Below are 16510 nucleotides of genomic sequence, written 5' to 3'. Positions count from 1 at the left end.
GTGCTGGTCTGTATAAGGATACTTTGCGTGACACTTAGGACAGAAACGGAAGGGGGCCCGGTCCACTAGTCTGGGACGACAGGTGTGGTCGGGCCGATCAGGCCTCGGTGAAGAGTGGAAGCCCCGAAGGGCAGCCGAAGTGGTCTTGATGTCGGTGCCGATACACTAACACTAACTCGGTACAGAGCGATAACAATACCGTCGAATTTTCGATACTTTAGCTAACTTTCCCGATTCGAAATACGGAGCGAAGAGGAACACGTCCGAACCCGATGGCGGAAAGAAAACAATCTAAGATGGAGTCGATGCCCATGTGCAATGGAGCCGAAAGGGAGGAGTCACTCGGTCCCGTGACTCGAAAAGACTTCTTAGAAGAAAAACAACTTGTAACACTCCGAGACCAACACTAGATGGCGGGATAATGCACAGCATGTGTATCTGCAGCTACACATGCCATCGAACATATATATATATATATATATATATATATATATATATATATACACACACACACACAGCTCATACTGCATTATTCATTAACTGTTAATAATGGCAAATTTGCAGATAGTACTGTAGAGAAGTGCCTCTTTTGACACGGTCATCCCCCCACACTTTGTGGCTGGTTTCTGGTGCAATTTCAACTGAAAGTGCCCTGGATCCCTGCTAAACAAGTCCCCAATGCCAGATCTCTGTCCCTAAAACTGTGCAGCCATTTTTCCCAATTGGCAAACCTCTACCTACCACTGTAAGTCCCTAGTAAATGGTACCCCTGGTACCTAGGGTATGAGGTATTAAAGGAAGGACCCTGGCAGTTGCAGCACAAACTGTACCACCCTCAGGTACCCTCTCACTAAGTGCTTACGTAGGCTGCGTGTCTTGGTGCAGAACTAAAATGAAAACTTAACATGGCACACAGCCTTTGTGCCCTGTCCCCTTTACACTGCATGCAATATATGTAAGTCACCCCTCTAACAGGCCTTCCAGCCCTAAAGGCAGGGTGCATTATATGACATGTGAGGGCATACCTGCATGAGCAGATATGCCCCTGCTATGTCTTTGTCAATTCTCAGACATGGTAAGTGAACAGGGAAGCCATTTTAAGTGCATGTGTTGGATACTGTTCAGTACGAGTTCCCCAGCTACATGATGGCTTAACTGAAGATAGGAATTTTTCGTGTCAAACCCCTGTATTAATAAATCCCTCACTGAATCCAGTGATGGATTTATTAATACATGCACTCAGAAGGCACCTTAGAGGTGCCCCTTAAAACCTACCAACTCCTAGCGTGGACACTGACTGGTCAAAACCAGTGCAGCCACCTTAGAGTTCTGGCCCCCTGAGGTGAGACCCAATACTCTTGAGGGCTCAGAACACAGGCCTGCTCTGGGCAGAGGTGTGACCTCCTCCCAGTCAGGATGGACATTTCATGGCAGGGAGCTTCAAAGGCCTAACCACCTTTGAAATGCGACCCAGGCTTCTCCAAATGGTAGAGAAGGCTGACCCCCAGTTCCTGACCCTACTTTTGGCAGCAGTACTGGTGGGAAAATGAGTTAAATTAGGAGCAGTGCCTACTTCATGCCAGTCCCGCCCCTAAGGTGGACGAAGTGATCTGGACACTTCTTTTTAAATTCCTCCATCTTGTGGGGAAGGAATTAGGCCCATAGGGTTAGGGCTATGCCCACTTCCTGAAGGAATATGGTGATGTGAAGGGTGCAGTCACCGTAAAGGTGAGTAGCCCACTGGATACCACCTGGCACTCTCTGTAACGCCCCTAAACGCAGTATTTAGGTGGCATCTCTGAACCCTAGAACTCAGATTCTTGTTGGCCTAAGAGAAGACCGAAGACACCAACTGACTTTGTCCCATCCCTACTGGCCTGTCTGCATCCCTCGAAGTATCTGCCCCCAAAAGATGACTTATCTTGCAGCCCAGTGACCTTCAAAAGCCTTGGGAGGACTGCCTGCCTTCGATAAAGACCAAGAACTCCTGTGGACAGCAGACCTGTCCTAAAGAAACCAACTCCAAAGAAGAAAAAGTCTGCCTGAGGAATCGCAAAATCGCCTCTGGAACCACCTCTGCACCCGACGCCCATTCCCAGAGACTAAGTGGCCTCAATCTGAAGACTCCCCCTGACTGCGACGTGCACAGTAAGCTATTTCCGATGCCAAAAGACAACCCTTCACACCTGGAGCCCCTAGGCCTTAGGGAGCTGGGCCCTCAGTGTCTCTACGACCCCTGGCATCTCTACGTACCTGGGCAGCCATGGGTTGTCCTCACCCAGCCTCCTGGCCAGAGCCTGTAGACTGTTTCTGAAACTGATCTCCTTCATTGGAAACATTGGGTGCCCAATGCGGTGTTGGCACTCTGCGCCCGGCCGCCCCTGTGCTGCTGAGGGTGTAAGTTTGGTGCTGCCTTGTGGCCCCCCCATACTTACCTCAACTCCAGGAGATTGACCCCTGGGACCGCTCTACTCACCTGTGAGCAGCACCTCAGTGGTTACCCCGTCTCCACTGGTTAGCACTGAGTGCCCGACGCTGTGTTGGCACTCTGCACCCAGCCGCCCCTGTGCTGCTGAGGGTGCAAGTTTGGTGCTGCTTTGTGTCCCAGGTGATTTCCTCAAGCCCAGGAGACCAACCTCTGACACTGCTTTCACTTACTTGTGAACAGCGCATCTTCATTCACTGCCAGCCTCCATTGGTTAACATTGGGCACCAGACTCAGAACCTGACCTCTGCACCCGGCCGCCCCAATGCCTCTGTGGGTGCAGTCTTGGTACCAATTTGAATCTTGCCTGGTGTTGATCTAAAACCCCTTACACTGGATTTGTAAGGCGTGTACTTACCTGCAAAACCACATTCTTGTTTTCCTCCCATAGGTTAACTTCGAAGACTCTGAAAATTGAACTGTCCATTTTTTTAACTGAAAAGTATTTTTAATTTAAAAACTTCTTACTTTGTAAAGAAGTTCTTCGGTTCAAAGCATATATAAAAGCAACTGTTATTTTTCTAAACTGGTCTCGGATTTATTCTTTGAGTGTCTCTCTCATTTATTGCCTCCTGAGTACACAACTCCTTGATAAGCTTAACTTCTCGCTCCACACTACTACAGAAAGAGCACAAGACCTTTCTATTTCTGCCTCTGCAAGCTTTTGGGGAGCCACTGGACCCTGCACAGTGTAGTTCGTTTAAGTGCACTATATAGAGAGCCAGCTTTCTACAAGTACTGTATGTAAAACTCAATAATTTCAATTCAACCATATCCATATCTTTGTAGATAGCTGTATGAGCTTGCCGCCCCCAACACAACACAGTAATGTAAGTGAGATACCTAGCATGACATGCAGAACATTAATAAGGATTGTGTGCACATTTTGAAAGTTTTCAAACGTTGACATACATCAAAGGTGCAATCACATCACATACTAAGGGAAGAGCACAACTACAGCTTGGCAAATGTTTTAGCAAGTGCTTTTTGAGTAAAAACAGTTAAGGGTTAATTGTGAGCAATCAGCGAAACTGGTTTAGGACCCAGCACATTGTGGAAAGTGGTAGGCATATTATCTATCAGCTTCAACAGATGTAATGTTATTAGTGAACACTAGCCCACATTTGCAACATGGGTCAAGCTTTGCTTAAAGTAACATATAGCCATTGTAGGAAAGTGCCCCTTTTCACATGGCCCACTTTTTTGCCACTGGTACTGAGGGTTTTCAACTGAGGGTGCCATTGCAGACTACGTGTCATGGTGCAAGCCATGAGTGAAAACACAACATGGCACACTCGTGTACCATGCTCAAATCAATGCATCTACTACATGTAAGTCACCCCTACATAAGGGTGCATTATATTTGATGTGAGCACAAATCTGCGTGACTAGATTTGCCCCTGTAATGTCTAGCTCGATTCCTAGAAATTGCAAGTGAAAAGGGAAGCCACCTTAAGGTATGTACTGGACAATCATCATTACAAGTTACTGAGCTACATAATGGCTACACTGAAACCTGTGGTGTTTTGTTTGAAACACTTCATCTCAATAAATCCGTGCTGATTCCTGTATTGGATTTATTATGACGAGAACCAAAAGAGCACCCTAGAGGTTACACATGAAACCTACCAGACTCTTAGTGTGCTGGCTGAGAGAGTTTTCTGGCCCCCATGCTCTCACAGGCCACAAACTATGCCATCCAGCTGGAGGAAGGTGTTATCACCTCCTCAGCTGGATGGCCAGTGAATCTGTATACCAAGTTCCTGCCACCTTTGATATGCAACCCCGGCTTCCCCCAGACCTGAGAGTTGCCACCCCCTGCCTTACCCAGTACAGGCAGGAAATATGCTTTGCAAAGAGGCGTGCTGTGCTACCAGGCTAGTCACACCGCTACAGTGAGCAGCCTGATTTGCTCAACGAGAGACGGGTTCCGCCATCTTGTTTTTGGTGGAATTAGGAGTTCTGAGGCAGGGTTATGCCCACTTCCCACAGGAAGTGGTCATATAGGGGTGTAGTAACCCCAGGGGTATGTAGCCCATTGGCAACTACCCTACACCTCTCCCAACGCCCCTCAATTGAGTATTTAGGTGGCCCTCTGACACCAGGAGCTTAGATTCACCTGACTGAAGAAGAAGTAGGACAAAGAAGAGCCAACCAATGCAAGAATTGAAGACCAGCCAGGACTTTTGGTTCCAAACCCTTCATACCTGCTGCTGGACCGACAATCGCCAGGAACTAACACGTCCTGCAGCTGTGCATCTTCCACAAACCTCTGAGGGCTGCCAGCCCTTTTGCCAACCAGCCAGCATTTCCCTTGGAGTGGAGGAGCCACTTCCCTGCAACTTCAGACACCGATTGCAGTTTGCTGGTTCTACGTTTTGCTGCCCATCTGGCCCTCCAACGGAGCAACTCACCAGGAGGAGGTTGTTGTGTGACCAGGAGATCAGCCCCAACACTTCTACCAAGCCTCAAGACGCTGCCCCCTTGAGGAACCACACAGCACCAATTCCCTTGGGCACCGGAGCATTTGCTGCAACCAAGGCTTGTTTGTGTCTGGATCAGACACCACCACTACACAAAGACTACCTGCACCCCAGAGACGATGGAACAGATGAGGCTGCCCACAAGAGAGGCTCGACTGTCTGTTTTTCTTCCCCCACTGCAGGTCTAGCCAAGCACCATGATCGCCTCTGACGCTCAGGACCAGTCGATAAAAACCCTCTTCACCCGAGCTCCCCAGCCTAAGTCCAGGAACATTGACTGTGTCCCCTTGCTCCCAGGACTCTTGCGAACAAAGAGCCACCCACTGGGAGCTCCTGGACTTGTCCCCAAGTCCCCCTTTCACCACGTTTCGAGGAGGACTCCCTCCTTGCCAACCATGCAGAACGCAAGGCACCCGGCCTGAACAGCACCTCTGCACCCGGACTCCCCAAGGCAGGTAAAACTGAACAGCTGGTGTTTCTCGTGTCCTGGACACCAAGTACTAAACAACTTAAAGGGGACCCCGCCCCCTAAGCACCCCCCTCCTGAGATACTTCTGCATGTACCTAATGCAGTATATGTACTTTACCCACTGAAGGTCATTACCGTGTAAAAGTGCATTGGTGTGAATACTTACTCCACTGTGAACCATAGCTCTGCAACAGTACTTCTCATACTTTGAAGATTTCCGGGTGCCAAAACATGATATAAAAGTGTTGTATTTTTCTAAAATTCGTCTCGAGTTTCTTCTTGAGTGTTTGTCTCATTTATTGACTGTGTGTACAACAAATGCTTAGCACTACCCTCTGGTAAGCCTAAACTGCTTGCCTACACTACCACAAAGAGAGCAATCAGGGTTATTACTTTAACCTCCGTACACCAATAAGGGTTGTCTGTACAATCTGCATAGTATACCCCTACACTGGTACACTGCATGGCTAGCCAGCTTCCTAAAGCCATAAACTCTGAGCCCCCTTAAATTTTCTTCCCAGGGGATGTGCCTTTGGTATGATCATCTATTGAGTACAAATATTTATTTCTGTGTTCAAAAGGCTGAAGCAGCATAGAACCACTCAGGATTGCCATCTGAATGAAACAACAGTGCTTTTTCAGATGAAGTGATCATGTTGGCAGAGTTCAGACATGGTATAGTAATACATTTTCACACTATTCTGTTTAACTGTTCACTGCAGCTACAAAGCTGTAAACAAATGCTTAAGGGTTAAATATTTAGTACACTGACACAAATACATTAGAACTGTGGATATTCATCTTCAAAAAGTGAAGAGATGGAGATAAACAGCCTACCTTTAGCCAGCTCTAGATCAAATGTGTACTGAACCTCTGTCACTTCCCTGGGCTGCACAATACCCTTCAGCTCGTCCCGCAAGTCCTTCAGCCTAAGATAATGATGAACCTTATCCTGTGCGCGAGGAAACTGTGCGCAACGTGCACTGGATGATGGCATCACGTAGCACAACTGCATGAGCAAATGAAAAGACAATTAAGCAGACGTACTGGGATGACAAACCTATTCTACTATGATACATTAATGTAGTGCTTTAACTAGAATTTCTAAAATTCCTTGTGTAAAATCTACTTATGAAGGAAACAAGAAAGACAAGCATTTGCAATGCAATAGTCTCACGTTTGCTCAAGCTAGAGCTTTTAACGCTGTAAATTCCTAACTGGACTTTTCTTGCCACGTAAGTTGAAAATGAAATGTAAAACAGTGCACATAAGAAAGTCAATTCAAAGTGCCATGGCCACCATGAGCATGAGCGCGAAGGAGAGAAAGGAAAACACGTTCGCTCACAGTCAAACGTATCGGCAAATGTGCAATTACCCATGTAACATGGTTGATGGCCAAGGCGGTAGCAAACCTGCCCCAAGGAGGGACAAACGTAAGGCATTTACCAATGAAAACAAAGGATTTTTGAAAAGCAAGCCCATGAACGACTGGTAGTGTGATGGGAGTGTGTCGAGCGTGATTAAAAGTGCACAGATGGATTACAACAGGTCAGAGCGCTTGTGTGCTCGACCTAAAAAAATATTTTACATCTGTGGATAAAAAGTACAGCGCACTTTAGTTAGTCTAAGTATTTGGGAAAATCAGGCTAATGTTTGTGAGAATCAAGAAGAAGAAAGCCCTCTTGTCTCACATAATAGGACAAAGACCCAGAACCAACAACAGCAGAGTGTTAGAGCTTAGATGGACAGGCAGCTGTTGAGGGTATTTTGATTTGACTGGGAACAGACAGGGCCATTATTTGGATAAATTTTAAGAAATAACAAAGATGGCTAAACAATTATGACTAAGGCTTCCACTTTTATGGATTTTTTTAAATCAAATTTCTGTTTTCAACCCTATTTATTTTGGGGGTTTGCGAAAATATGAAGCTGAGATTAGTATATTTCCATACTTATTTAACCAATAAATGTACATTCTTACTTCAATGTCTGACAAAGTTTGTGCTATGATATGAATACCCACATATGCTAAATCAACTGCTCCTATGAAACATGCACACTTTCGTACCAGCCTTGTATACAACTACAGATGTGTAAGCCACATTAAGAAACCTTGCACAAAACGTACTATTTACTGGTTGCACTATACTGGTTGCAATTTGCAAACAGAATTTTTGAGACCAGTAATGAAGAATTTTAACAATCGACCCACATACTAATAGAACAGGTCTTAAAATTCCAAAATGTAGTGAGTTTCTATCCGACCTACTTCGTTAATTTCAATTAGGTACATATCACTATAACTGGAGGCCATGAAAGACATGGTGGCCTGCTAGAGTCAATAGAATATCATATCTTTGATTGCTTTTAAATAAAGCAAACTTTTTTTGTACATTGATCCCTTTTGCCTTAAAGGAAACAGGCTGTAATAAAAAATAAAAAAATTATTCACCAAAACGAAAGGGGTCCCGTAGGGACCCCTTCCCTTTTGCAAATGTATTACCACCTCCATTGAGGTGTTGTTAAAACTTTAATGCTTTGTGACTTGATTTTGGTTGCAAAATACTGATACATATGGTATCAACTCAATATTTAGAAAGGAAGCTTATATCATGCCCCTCCAAGATATCGAATCTGTATCATTCAGAATCCCATTTTAGGAGTCATAAAGGTTATTATGACTCCTTAAAGGGTATTAGAACATCAAAAAAAAAAAACCTTTAACAGTCACAAAACGCTGAACTGAAGTGTTTGTCACTGCTAAAATGCTTAGTACATCTGACCCCTACTATCTTTTTGGAACACCATTACCTGTAAATTTACATAGCTATTGGTCTAGCAGGCATGACTGACAATATTCAATGCATAAACTGCAACAGACCCAGAATTAATCTCAGCCACTGACGATCGCTCAGGCCGCACTCGAATGCATCCTTTTTCACCCCTTCCACGCCAGTCTAGATAAATGACCGCCTTTTGCAAATCAGTACTCACCCTTATCCACTTGGGAACAATCAGTCCCGAACTAACAAGCTAGGACTGATTTGCATATGGCAGGGTACAAACTGAGGTGGCATGGTGGGTGTAGGAAAGTGCCACTGTTGGCATGGTTTCCCCCCCCAACACACACTTTATGCCTAGTGTTGATGTCAACATTGATTGAAAGTATCCTGGGATCCTGCTAACCAGGCCCCAGCACCAGTGTTCTTTCCCACAATCTGTACCTTTGTTTCCACAATTGGAACACCCCTGGCACACAGTTAAGTCCCTTGTAAAAGGTACCCAGGGTTCCAAAAGCCCTGTGGTCAGGGAAGGTCCCCACGGGCTGCAGCATGTATTATGCCACTCTAGGGAACCTTTCACCAAGCACATGTATACTGCTTATGCAGCCTGTGTCTGCTAGTGAGGAGAAAAAGACAAAGTCGACATGGCACCCTGCTCAGGGTGCCATGCACACAAACCACTGCCTGTGCCATAGGTATGTCACCCCTCTAGCAGGCGTTACAGCCCTAAGGCACAGTACACTATACCACAGGTGAGGGCATAACTGCATGAGCATTATGCCCCTACAGTGTCTAAGTCCATTCTTAGACATTGTAAGTGCAGTGCAGTCATATTGAGTATATGGTCTGGGAGTTTGTTATTACGAACGCCACAGTTCCAAAATGGCTTTACTGAATACTGGGAAGTTTGATATCAAACTTCTCAGCACAATAAACCCCCACTGATGCCAGTGTGGGATGTATTGAAAGATGCACCCAGAGGGCATCTTAGAGATGTCCCCTGTATGTTAGCCAAACTGCTAGTGTAGGACTGACCGCTCTGTGCCAGCTGCCACTTTCAGACAACTTTCTGACCACATGGGGTGAGAACCTTTGTGCACTCTGTGGTCAGAAACAAAGCCTGTCCTGGCTGAAGGTGCTTCACACCTCTCTCCTGCAGCAACTGTAACGCCTGGCGGCGAGCCTCAAAGTCTCAAGCCTTGGGTTACAGTGCCCCACGGCCCACCAGCTAGTGGAGTTGTCCGCCCCGGACAAAACTCCACTTTTGGCAGCAAGTCCGGTGGGAAAATCAGGGAAAAAAGGGAGGAGTGACCACCCCAGTCAGGACCACCCCTAAGGTGTCCAGAGCTGAGGTGACCCTCTCCCTGCAGAATCCTCCATCTTGGTTTGGAGGACAGGGACCAATAGGATTAGGGTTGTTCCCCCTTTCCCAAAGGGAGTGGGCACAAGGAGGGTGTAGCCACCCTCAGGGACAGTAGCCAGTGGCTACTGCCCTCTGAACCCAGCTCACCAGATTCCTGGTGACCTGACATGAAAAAGAAGGACTGCGCAGCTGAAAACTCCAGCAGAGAAGAGGGACTGACTTGGCACCAGCCCTACCGGCCTGTCTCCTGCTTCAAAAAACCTGCACAAGAACAGCGACACATCGACCGGGACCAGCAACATCTGCCAAGCTACAGAGGACTGCTCTGCAGCTGAAAGGACCAAGAGCTCCCGGGGGCAACAGCCCTGTCCAAGAAGAAACCACATCCAAGGACACCAACACCAATCTGGATGCGTGAGTCCTAACTACTCTGCACCGGACGCCCACGGCCCGTGTCCAAGTGGCACAAACAGCTAGAGGATCCTCAGGTGGGTCTGAGCAAGTGCTCACCCTGGGTTGACCTCTCCACCCCTCTGCGACGACGCCTGCAGAGGGAATCCCGAGGACCCCGCTGACCGCAAAAGTTTCGTCAAAGATATCCGATGCCTATAGGCACAATGCACCCACAGCCCCCAGGCCTTGAAGAACCCGACCTCCGGTGCAGCAACATTCAGCAAACGGCCCTCCTCCCTGTCCAGCCTGTGGTTGACCCAAGACGACCTCCTGGACCTCAACTGCAGCATCTGAGTAACTCCTTGGGTCCCCTCATAGAGAATCATTGGAGACACGATCCTTTGTTTGCACCCTGCACCCAGCCGCCCCAGTGCCGTTGAGGGTATATGTTTGGTGCCTACTTGTGGCCCCCCAGTGCTCCTCTAAACCCCCACCCCAGGTCTGCCCTCCGAAGACGCAGGTACCTACCTGCAGATCTGAAACCGAGTACCCCCCAATCTCCGTAGGAGCCAAGTTACTTTTGCCTACACTTTGACCTCTGCACCCGACCGGCCTGTGTTGCTGGTGGTTGGTGATTGGGGTTAACTTGAACCCCAACTTGTGGACTTCCTAACTCCCGGAGAGTAGAACTGTAAATGCTGTACATACCTGCACATCGACCTAACTTTTCTTCGCCCCAAGAACTGTTTCTGAAAATTGCACTGTCAAGTTTTAAAACAGATTATTGTCAATATTTCAAAAACTGTATAACTTATCGATTTCGAGCAGTTCTGTTGATACAGTTCTGAAATACAAATCTATTGAAGTACTTACCTACAACTTGAATCTTGTGGTTCTAAAAATAAATTAAGAAAATATATTTTTGCTATATAAAAAACATTGGTTTGGAGATTAAGTCATTGAGTGTGTGTTTCTTTAATTGTCTGTGTGTGTGTACAACAAAGGCTTTTCACTACCCTCTGATAAGCCTAACTGTTCGACCACACCACCTCAAAAGAGAGCATTAGTATTATCTACTTTAGCCTCTGGGGAACCACCAGACTCTGTGCACACTAGATCCTGAGCAGTATTTTGGGAGATAACATGAAAAATGTCCTATACCTAGTATACACTGCTCTCAAAGACAAGAGGAGGGTGGATTCCTCTTCAATGGATGCAGAAAAGCCTTTGACATGGTGAACTGAGCTTCCCGGAGGACAAATTACAGTGGTTAGCTGTACGGGGGGAGGGTGTGGTGGGGGGATTCTAAAATGGGTCTTGGCAAGGTCCAAATACGGCAGCTATTATCAGAATAAATGGAACTCTATCCAGAACTGTTTCTGAACACAAGCTTAGTAGGCAGAAAAGCCCTTTCTGTTTACCTTGTCAGTGGACCTCTTTGCACAATGTGAATGTGTTAACAAACCCATCAAGGGCATCAAGCAGGGATCAGTTAAATTAAAGAAAACATTAATTGCTAATTACATTCTATTCTCAGTGATGGACCTCTATGTCAGTTTCTGCCCTCATGGAGGAGCTGTAGGAGTTTTGAACAGCATCTCAGCTCTACAATCAGCCACCAAAACTCAAACTTCATGACAAACTAGAAATGGAGAACTTCAGAACATAGAGAGAAGGGGGTTGCAGTACAATTTGCGGCATGATCACAAGGAAGGTGGAGAAATTGTTTGTGCAAATGAAGGAAGAATATTATGGCCTCCAGGAGATAGAATATTTTAGATATCAACAGGTGAGACAATAAGTGAGGAGCCCTCAGGTCAAGAGACTCAACACGTTTTGAAAAATTCCCCTTAATGTGTGAGAACACAGGACATGCATAATATTGAAAACTGGGCCGGGAGGGATCTTTGCAAGATATATCCAATTGTCTTTTTGTTCTTGAAAACAATGTCAATAAAAACCATTAAAACTAAAAACACGCCACAAATGAACGACTCTTAAAATTCAGTTACAATCAGAATTCCTACATAACGTGCTATTTGATCAGCAGGTTTTAAGCATGCAATATAATTGGGTTTCATGCCCAAAGGCTGTGTGGAGGCACCTGGTGCCACAAACAGGCACTACATAGCTACTTCTTTGGAAGCTGGAATATTCCACTCACCTGACTGGATCTGTAAAAGGTGAGGAATCTGCAGGAAGAAACCGCGCCACTGGAAATTGCTAAATGATGCCCCTACATTTTTTAACCCTATTGGTGGGTTTGTAGCTTGCTAATGCTGCTGCACAAAGAGACTTAAGTACAATTTTAGGAGCAGTAGTCACAAGCATACAAATGTTTGTTGCAGTTAATTTTGTAACTGTGAGAATTTGGGCTTCATGGTGATATAATTTCGGTAAGAGGCATCGCTTCAAGACTTTTCAGAACATGGGGTGTGTTTTTTCTTGCTGCTATTTTGGTAGAGATCCATTAACATACTGAAAAGAAGGTACCCTGCAAACGCTGAGCTGGAAGGCATAACGTTTTCAGAGATTCAGCAGGCTGACAAAAGTTACAATGATATAGTTGGTTTGTACTTAGCAGTAAGTTGCCAGATGAAGAGTGTGGGTTCATGAGTAGAACGCGATTCCACAGGGAACCTATGAAGTTCTAAATGCTTGTTGTTTAAGAATGCACAGTTTACGTGCAAGCAGCAGTTTGCTACTCTGTTAAATATGAATAACAGTTTGTAGAACGCAGATTTACAAGCCACTGCATTAGCTAAGACTAGAGAGAATGATGGCCCATAGACAGAAGTTAGCCGATACGAGTACAGGAAAAGTGTGTTGTTTTTTTCAATACAACTTCTCACAATCTGGTAGACTGGAAGAATTTAGGCAGTGTGTGACTGGGGAAGCGAAGGCAGCTTAATGTCTGAACAGGAGCACTGATTGCTGCTACACCAAAGAGTCTGGCTAGTCAAAGAACACTTCAAGAACACGGACAACTGGAAGGTGGGAGTGGGAGGGGAAGAGGTAACACGGACAAGGGGGTGGGATGAGGAAGGAGCAACCTGGACAAAAAGAAAGTGGAAGAGGATAAGGCAACACCGATAACTTCGTAGGAGGGGAAGAAGCAAAACACACAAATTGTGGGTTGGCAAGAGGGTGAAGGGAAGAAGCAACAGAGACAACAAGGGGTGGGAGGGGAAAGAAGCAAAACGAACACGGAGGTCGGAAGGAACAAAGCAACACAGAGCAAAAATAAATAAAAAAACAGTACCTCAATCATAGAACAGAATAGCAATCAAGCTGAAGCAATCAGAATCATGCTCCAGTCAAAAAGAAGACGAACTGAAGTGGACGTATGCTGGTCAATTAAAAGGCAGCAAGTAAGAGTGACAATGAAGCCAACAAACATAAGCAATGGATGGGCTGTGTTGGAAAATGGGCGTCTCTGAAGGGTCACACCAAACTTTTTGCCTTCCTCCTCCTCTTTTTCTGACCTCGTTTTTGTTGGCTTTATGGCACCTGTTTCACCCAGTTCCATCATCACAGCGGTTCTGGATTTTCCAAGCATTGTCCCCGAGCATCCACTGGTCATCAACCCCGCACCGAAGTAAGGAACCGAGGCTACGTGTCTGGAAATCAACTCATCACCTTTCCTGCGAGGAAAGAATCCATGGATCACCTCTCCTGCGCATTAAGCAACCAATGCATCGCTTTGCTTTTCCGGCACCTCACCTCCCATGTGGCCTGCATTGTCTTTGTTTTTGATGCATTCCATGTACTTTGTACTAAAGAGATACATCCAGTGATTCCTATGGATTAAGACTTGCTTAAGCCCCTAAAAAGTGCTATCTTGACCGGTGTATATTGGACCTTTGTCGTTTTGGTCTTGTTTTATTCAGATAAAAAAATCTATTTTTCTAAACTGACAGGAGTACCTCAGAGGATGAGAACAAGATAATTTAGGTTGTGTTGTGACTTACCCTGACTAATATTGTGATCCCTAATTCAACAAGGTTCATACCTCTGCAACTAGAGACCCAATTTCTAACATTGGTGATCAGCGGTGAGGATAAGACTTGTGTTTGTGCAGTACCATACAATAGGTATGTGTACACTGCCTACCCACATTTCAAGACCTTTTTGATTTTTTCTTCTTCCTCAATTTTTCCTGCTTTGGATTTCTATTACATCCTATACATCATGTCTCTGGCTGGTTCTACAAGTGGAGCCATGGAGTTTGAGCTGGTTAAGCTGAAGGAGTACACAGTTACCCAGTACATAAGCTTCTGCAAAGAAATAAGTGTACCTGCCCGAGAAGCCACCAAGAAGGTGGTGTTTCAAGTGCCACCACGGGCCTGGGCAGAGTCCAACTTCCAAGAGGATGAGGAGTTCAGGGAGCATACAAATGACACCCCTGGATGTGTGCTACCAGTGAGGGTAAGAAGCAGTGTCTCTAGTCCTGGCCTGACCCCAGATGAAAGGAGAGAGAAGAGAGAAAGCCAGCTGCAGTTGGCAAAATTAAACATGGAGGCTGAGAAGACACTTTTGTTGGCTCATGAACTGAGTCTGAAAGAGCTGGAGCTCAAGGCCAGGCAGGTGGATTCCAGCAGTGATGGTAGCAGCATACATACAGTACCTGCTGGAGACGAGACGGTTCATATACCCAAGGATTTGGGGCCCATTATGTGGTGTGAGATGACATTGATAATTCGTTTTCTACTTATGAAGTTGCAATAAAGGTACAAAAGGTTCCTGAAGAGCACTGGGGGTCCAACATGTGGAACAACATGCCAGCACTTGAGAGGGACACACTTCTAACATTAGAGATTGGGGACCAGACCAAGTACACCCAAAGGAAAGCTGACATACCTTCCAAATTTGGACTGAACCCTGAGAAGTATCGCCAAACATTCAGTGACAGTCATACGCTTCCCTACCGATTCTGGGTAGATTTAATTGATTACTCCAGTAAGGCAACCAATGGCTGGGTTGTGGGGCAGCAAAGTAAATGATTATGTTGGGTTGTACAATGTAATCTTGAGAGAGCACATGCTCAGTATCAGTTTTACAGAGTTAAGCCAGCACCTGGTTGACAGTAAGATGACTGATCAAAGGAAGATTCTTGAGGAGGCAGACCTCTGGGCTGGCACCAGTGTCCAAAAAGGTACCTGGGAGTGATCCTGGGAAGTGTGGTTTCCGTTCGCCAGCACAGTGAGGGGGGAGGTTAAAGATGACCCAGACAAGTCCCAAAGTAAGGGGGCCGAAAGGTTCCCATTCTCCATCCATGAATCAGGGTGGGGATTCTGGTGGCCGGTGCCCCAGGGTGCTCCATTTCCAACCCAGCTGCTTTGAGTGATCCCAGCTAGGACACAAGCAGGTGGACTCTGTCCAAAGAAACCACCCACTGGAGGGACCTCTACAGGGGTGGCCATTGTGGCTTTAGGGGCAAGTAGTCCTCAGGGGCAGGACATGGACTATGCCATAATCTCCCTCTTTTGGGAGACGGACTCGGAGGGTGAGCTGCTGAACACTGAGGGTGGGAGTTGTCACTTCCACCAGGTAGGAGTGAATGGGGTCCCAGTCACTGGTCTGAGGGACACTGGAGCTAGTCGTACCATGATGGTGGAGAGACTAGCTACCCTTTGATCAGTACACTGACTAGGTGTGTAGGGTGACTCCAGCCCCCAGGGAGGATTTGTTCCACCCCATGGACCTGGTATCTCTCGATTAGGGTGGGGCGGTAACCCAGAGAAATGTCACAGTCAGTCCCCAGATGCCCATAGACTGCATTCTGCAGAATGAGTTACCCCTAGTGGCAGGAGAACTGAGAGGTTGGCGCCTAAGGGTGCCCTAACAGTTCAGTTGTATGGAAGTACCATTCCCTAGATGAGGGTATGGGAGCCCAGATGTAGGGGCAGGGTGAGGAAGGACTCGCCATTGTCCTCTGTTCAGCACAAGGATACAGACTGTAGGTAGGAGGACCATTGCAGGATACCACCCGGAACTGGTGTGAGGTAGAGTGGAGAAAGGGTGCAAGTCACCTGGGGCTACTGCCCCCTCCCCCCCCCAGAAACTTCAGAGGTCAGACAGCCCTGCATTGCCTGGGGCCTGGCTCTTGACACGGACAACTGTCAGTGGCTTCTGTTAGTTGCTGTCCTTATGGACAGAGTTTTCCCTGGGTTGGGGACAGAACTTAGACCCAAGGGGGGGGAGTGGACCACATCATGTTGTTGGCCATGATGTATGCCTACTGGGATGCATCTGTGAGCAAATTAAGGTTAAGTGCTTCACAGATGGGGTCCACAGATGAGGAGAAGGGTTCCCATGGGTCAGCTCAGTGGCCCCAGAGAGGATAGACAGAGGGATCTAACTGAGTTCAGAAAGGCATAGAACTGACCCTGCAGTAGTGGGTCACTGTCCCCGTTCTATCGCCCTAATCAGGGAAGTACATGAAGGTATTGATTGGTCTACTCTGGCTTTAGGCTGGAGGGGTGTTGAAAAATGGCTCTCTCTGAAGGGTCACCCCAGACGTTTAGCCTTCCT

The 16510-nt window shown here is 46.6% G+C and overlaps 1 protein-coding gene across 1 annotated transcript in view; it reads right to left on the bottom strand.

The window, feature by feature from the left end:
- Positions 1-16510, bottom strand: part of TDG (thymine DNA glycosylase) — a 208219-nt gene that overhangs the window by 34012 nt on the left and 157697 nt on the right. The window contains exon 8 of the mRNA XM_069228997.1: positions 6275-6446. Coding sequence (XP_069085098.1) covers positions 6275-6446 — 172 coding nt within the window. The remainder of the gene's footprint in view (positions 1-6274; positions 6447-16510) is intronic.

This window comes from Pleurodeles waltl, chromosome 4_1, assembly GCF_031143425.1.
Source record: "Pleurodeles waltl isolate 20211129_DDA chromosome 4_1, aPleWal1.hap1.20221129, whole genome shotgun sequence".
Classification (NCBI taxonomy): Eukaryota; Metazoa; Chordata; class Amphibia; order Caudata; family Salamandridae; genus Pleurodeles; species Pleurodeles waltl.
The sequence above is the reverse complement of the archived record's forward strand: the minus strand, read 5'-3'. Positions and strand labels throughout refer to the sequence as shown.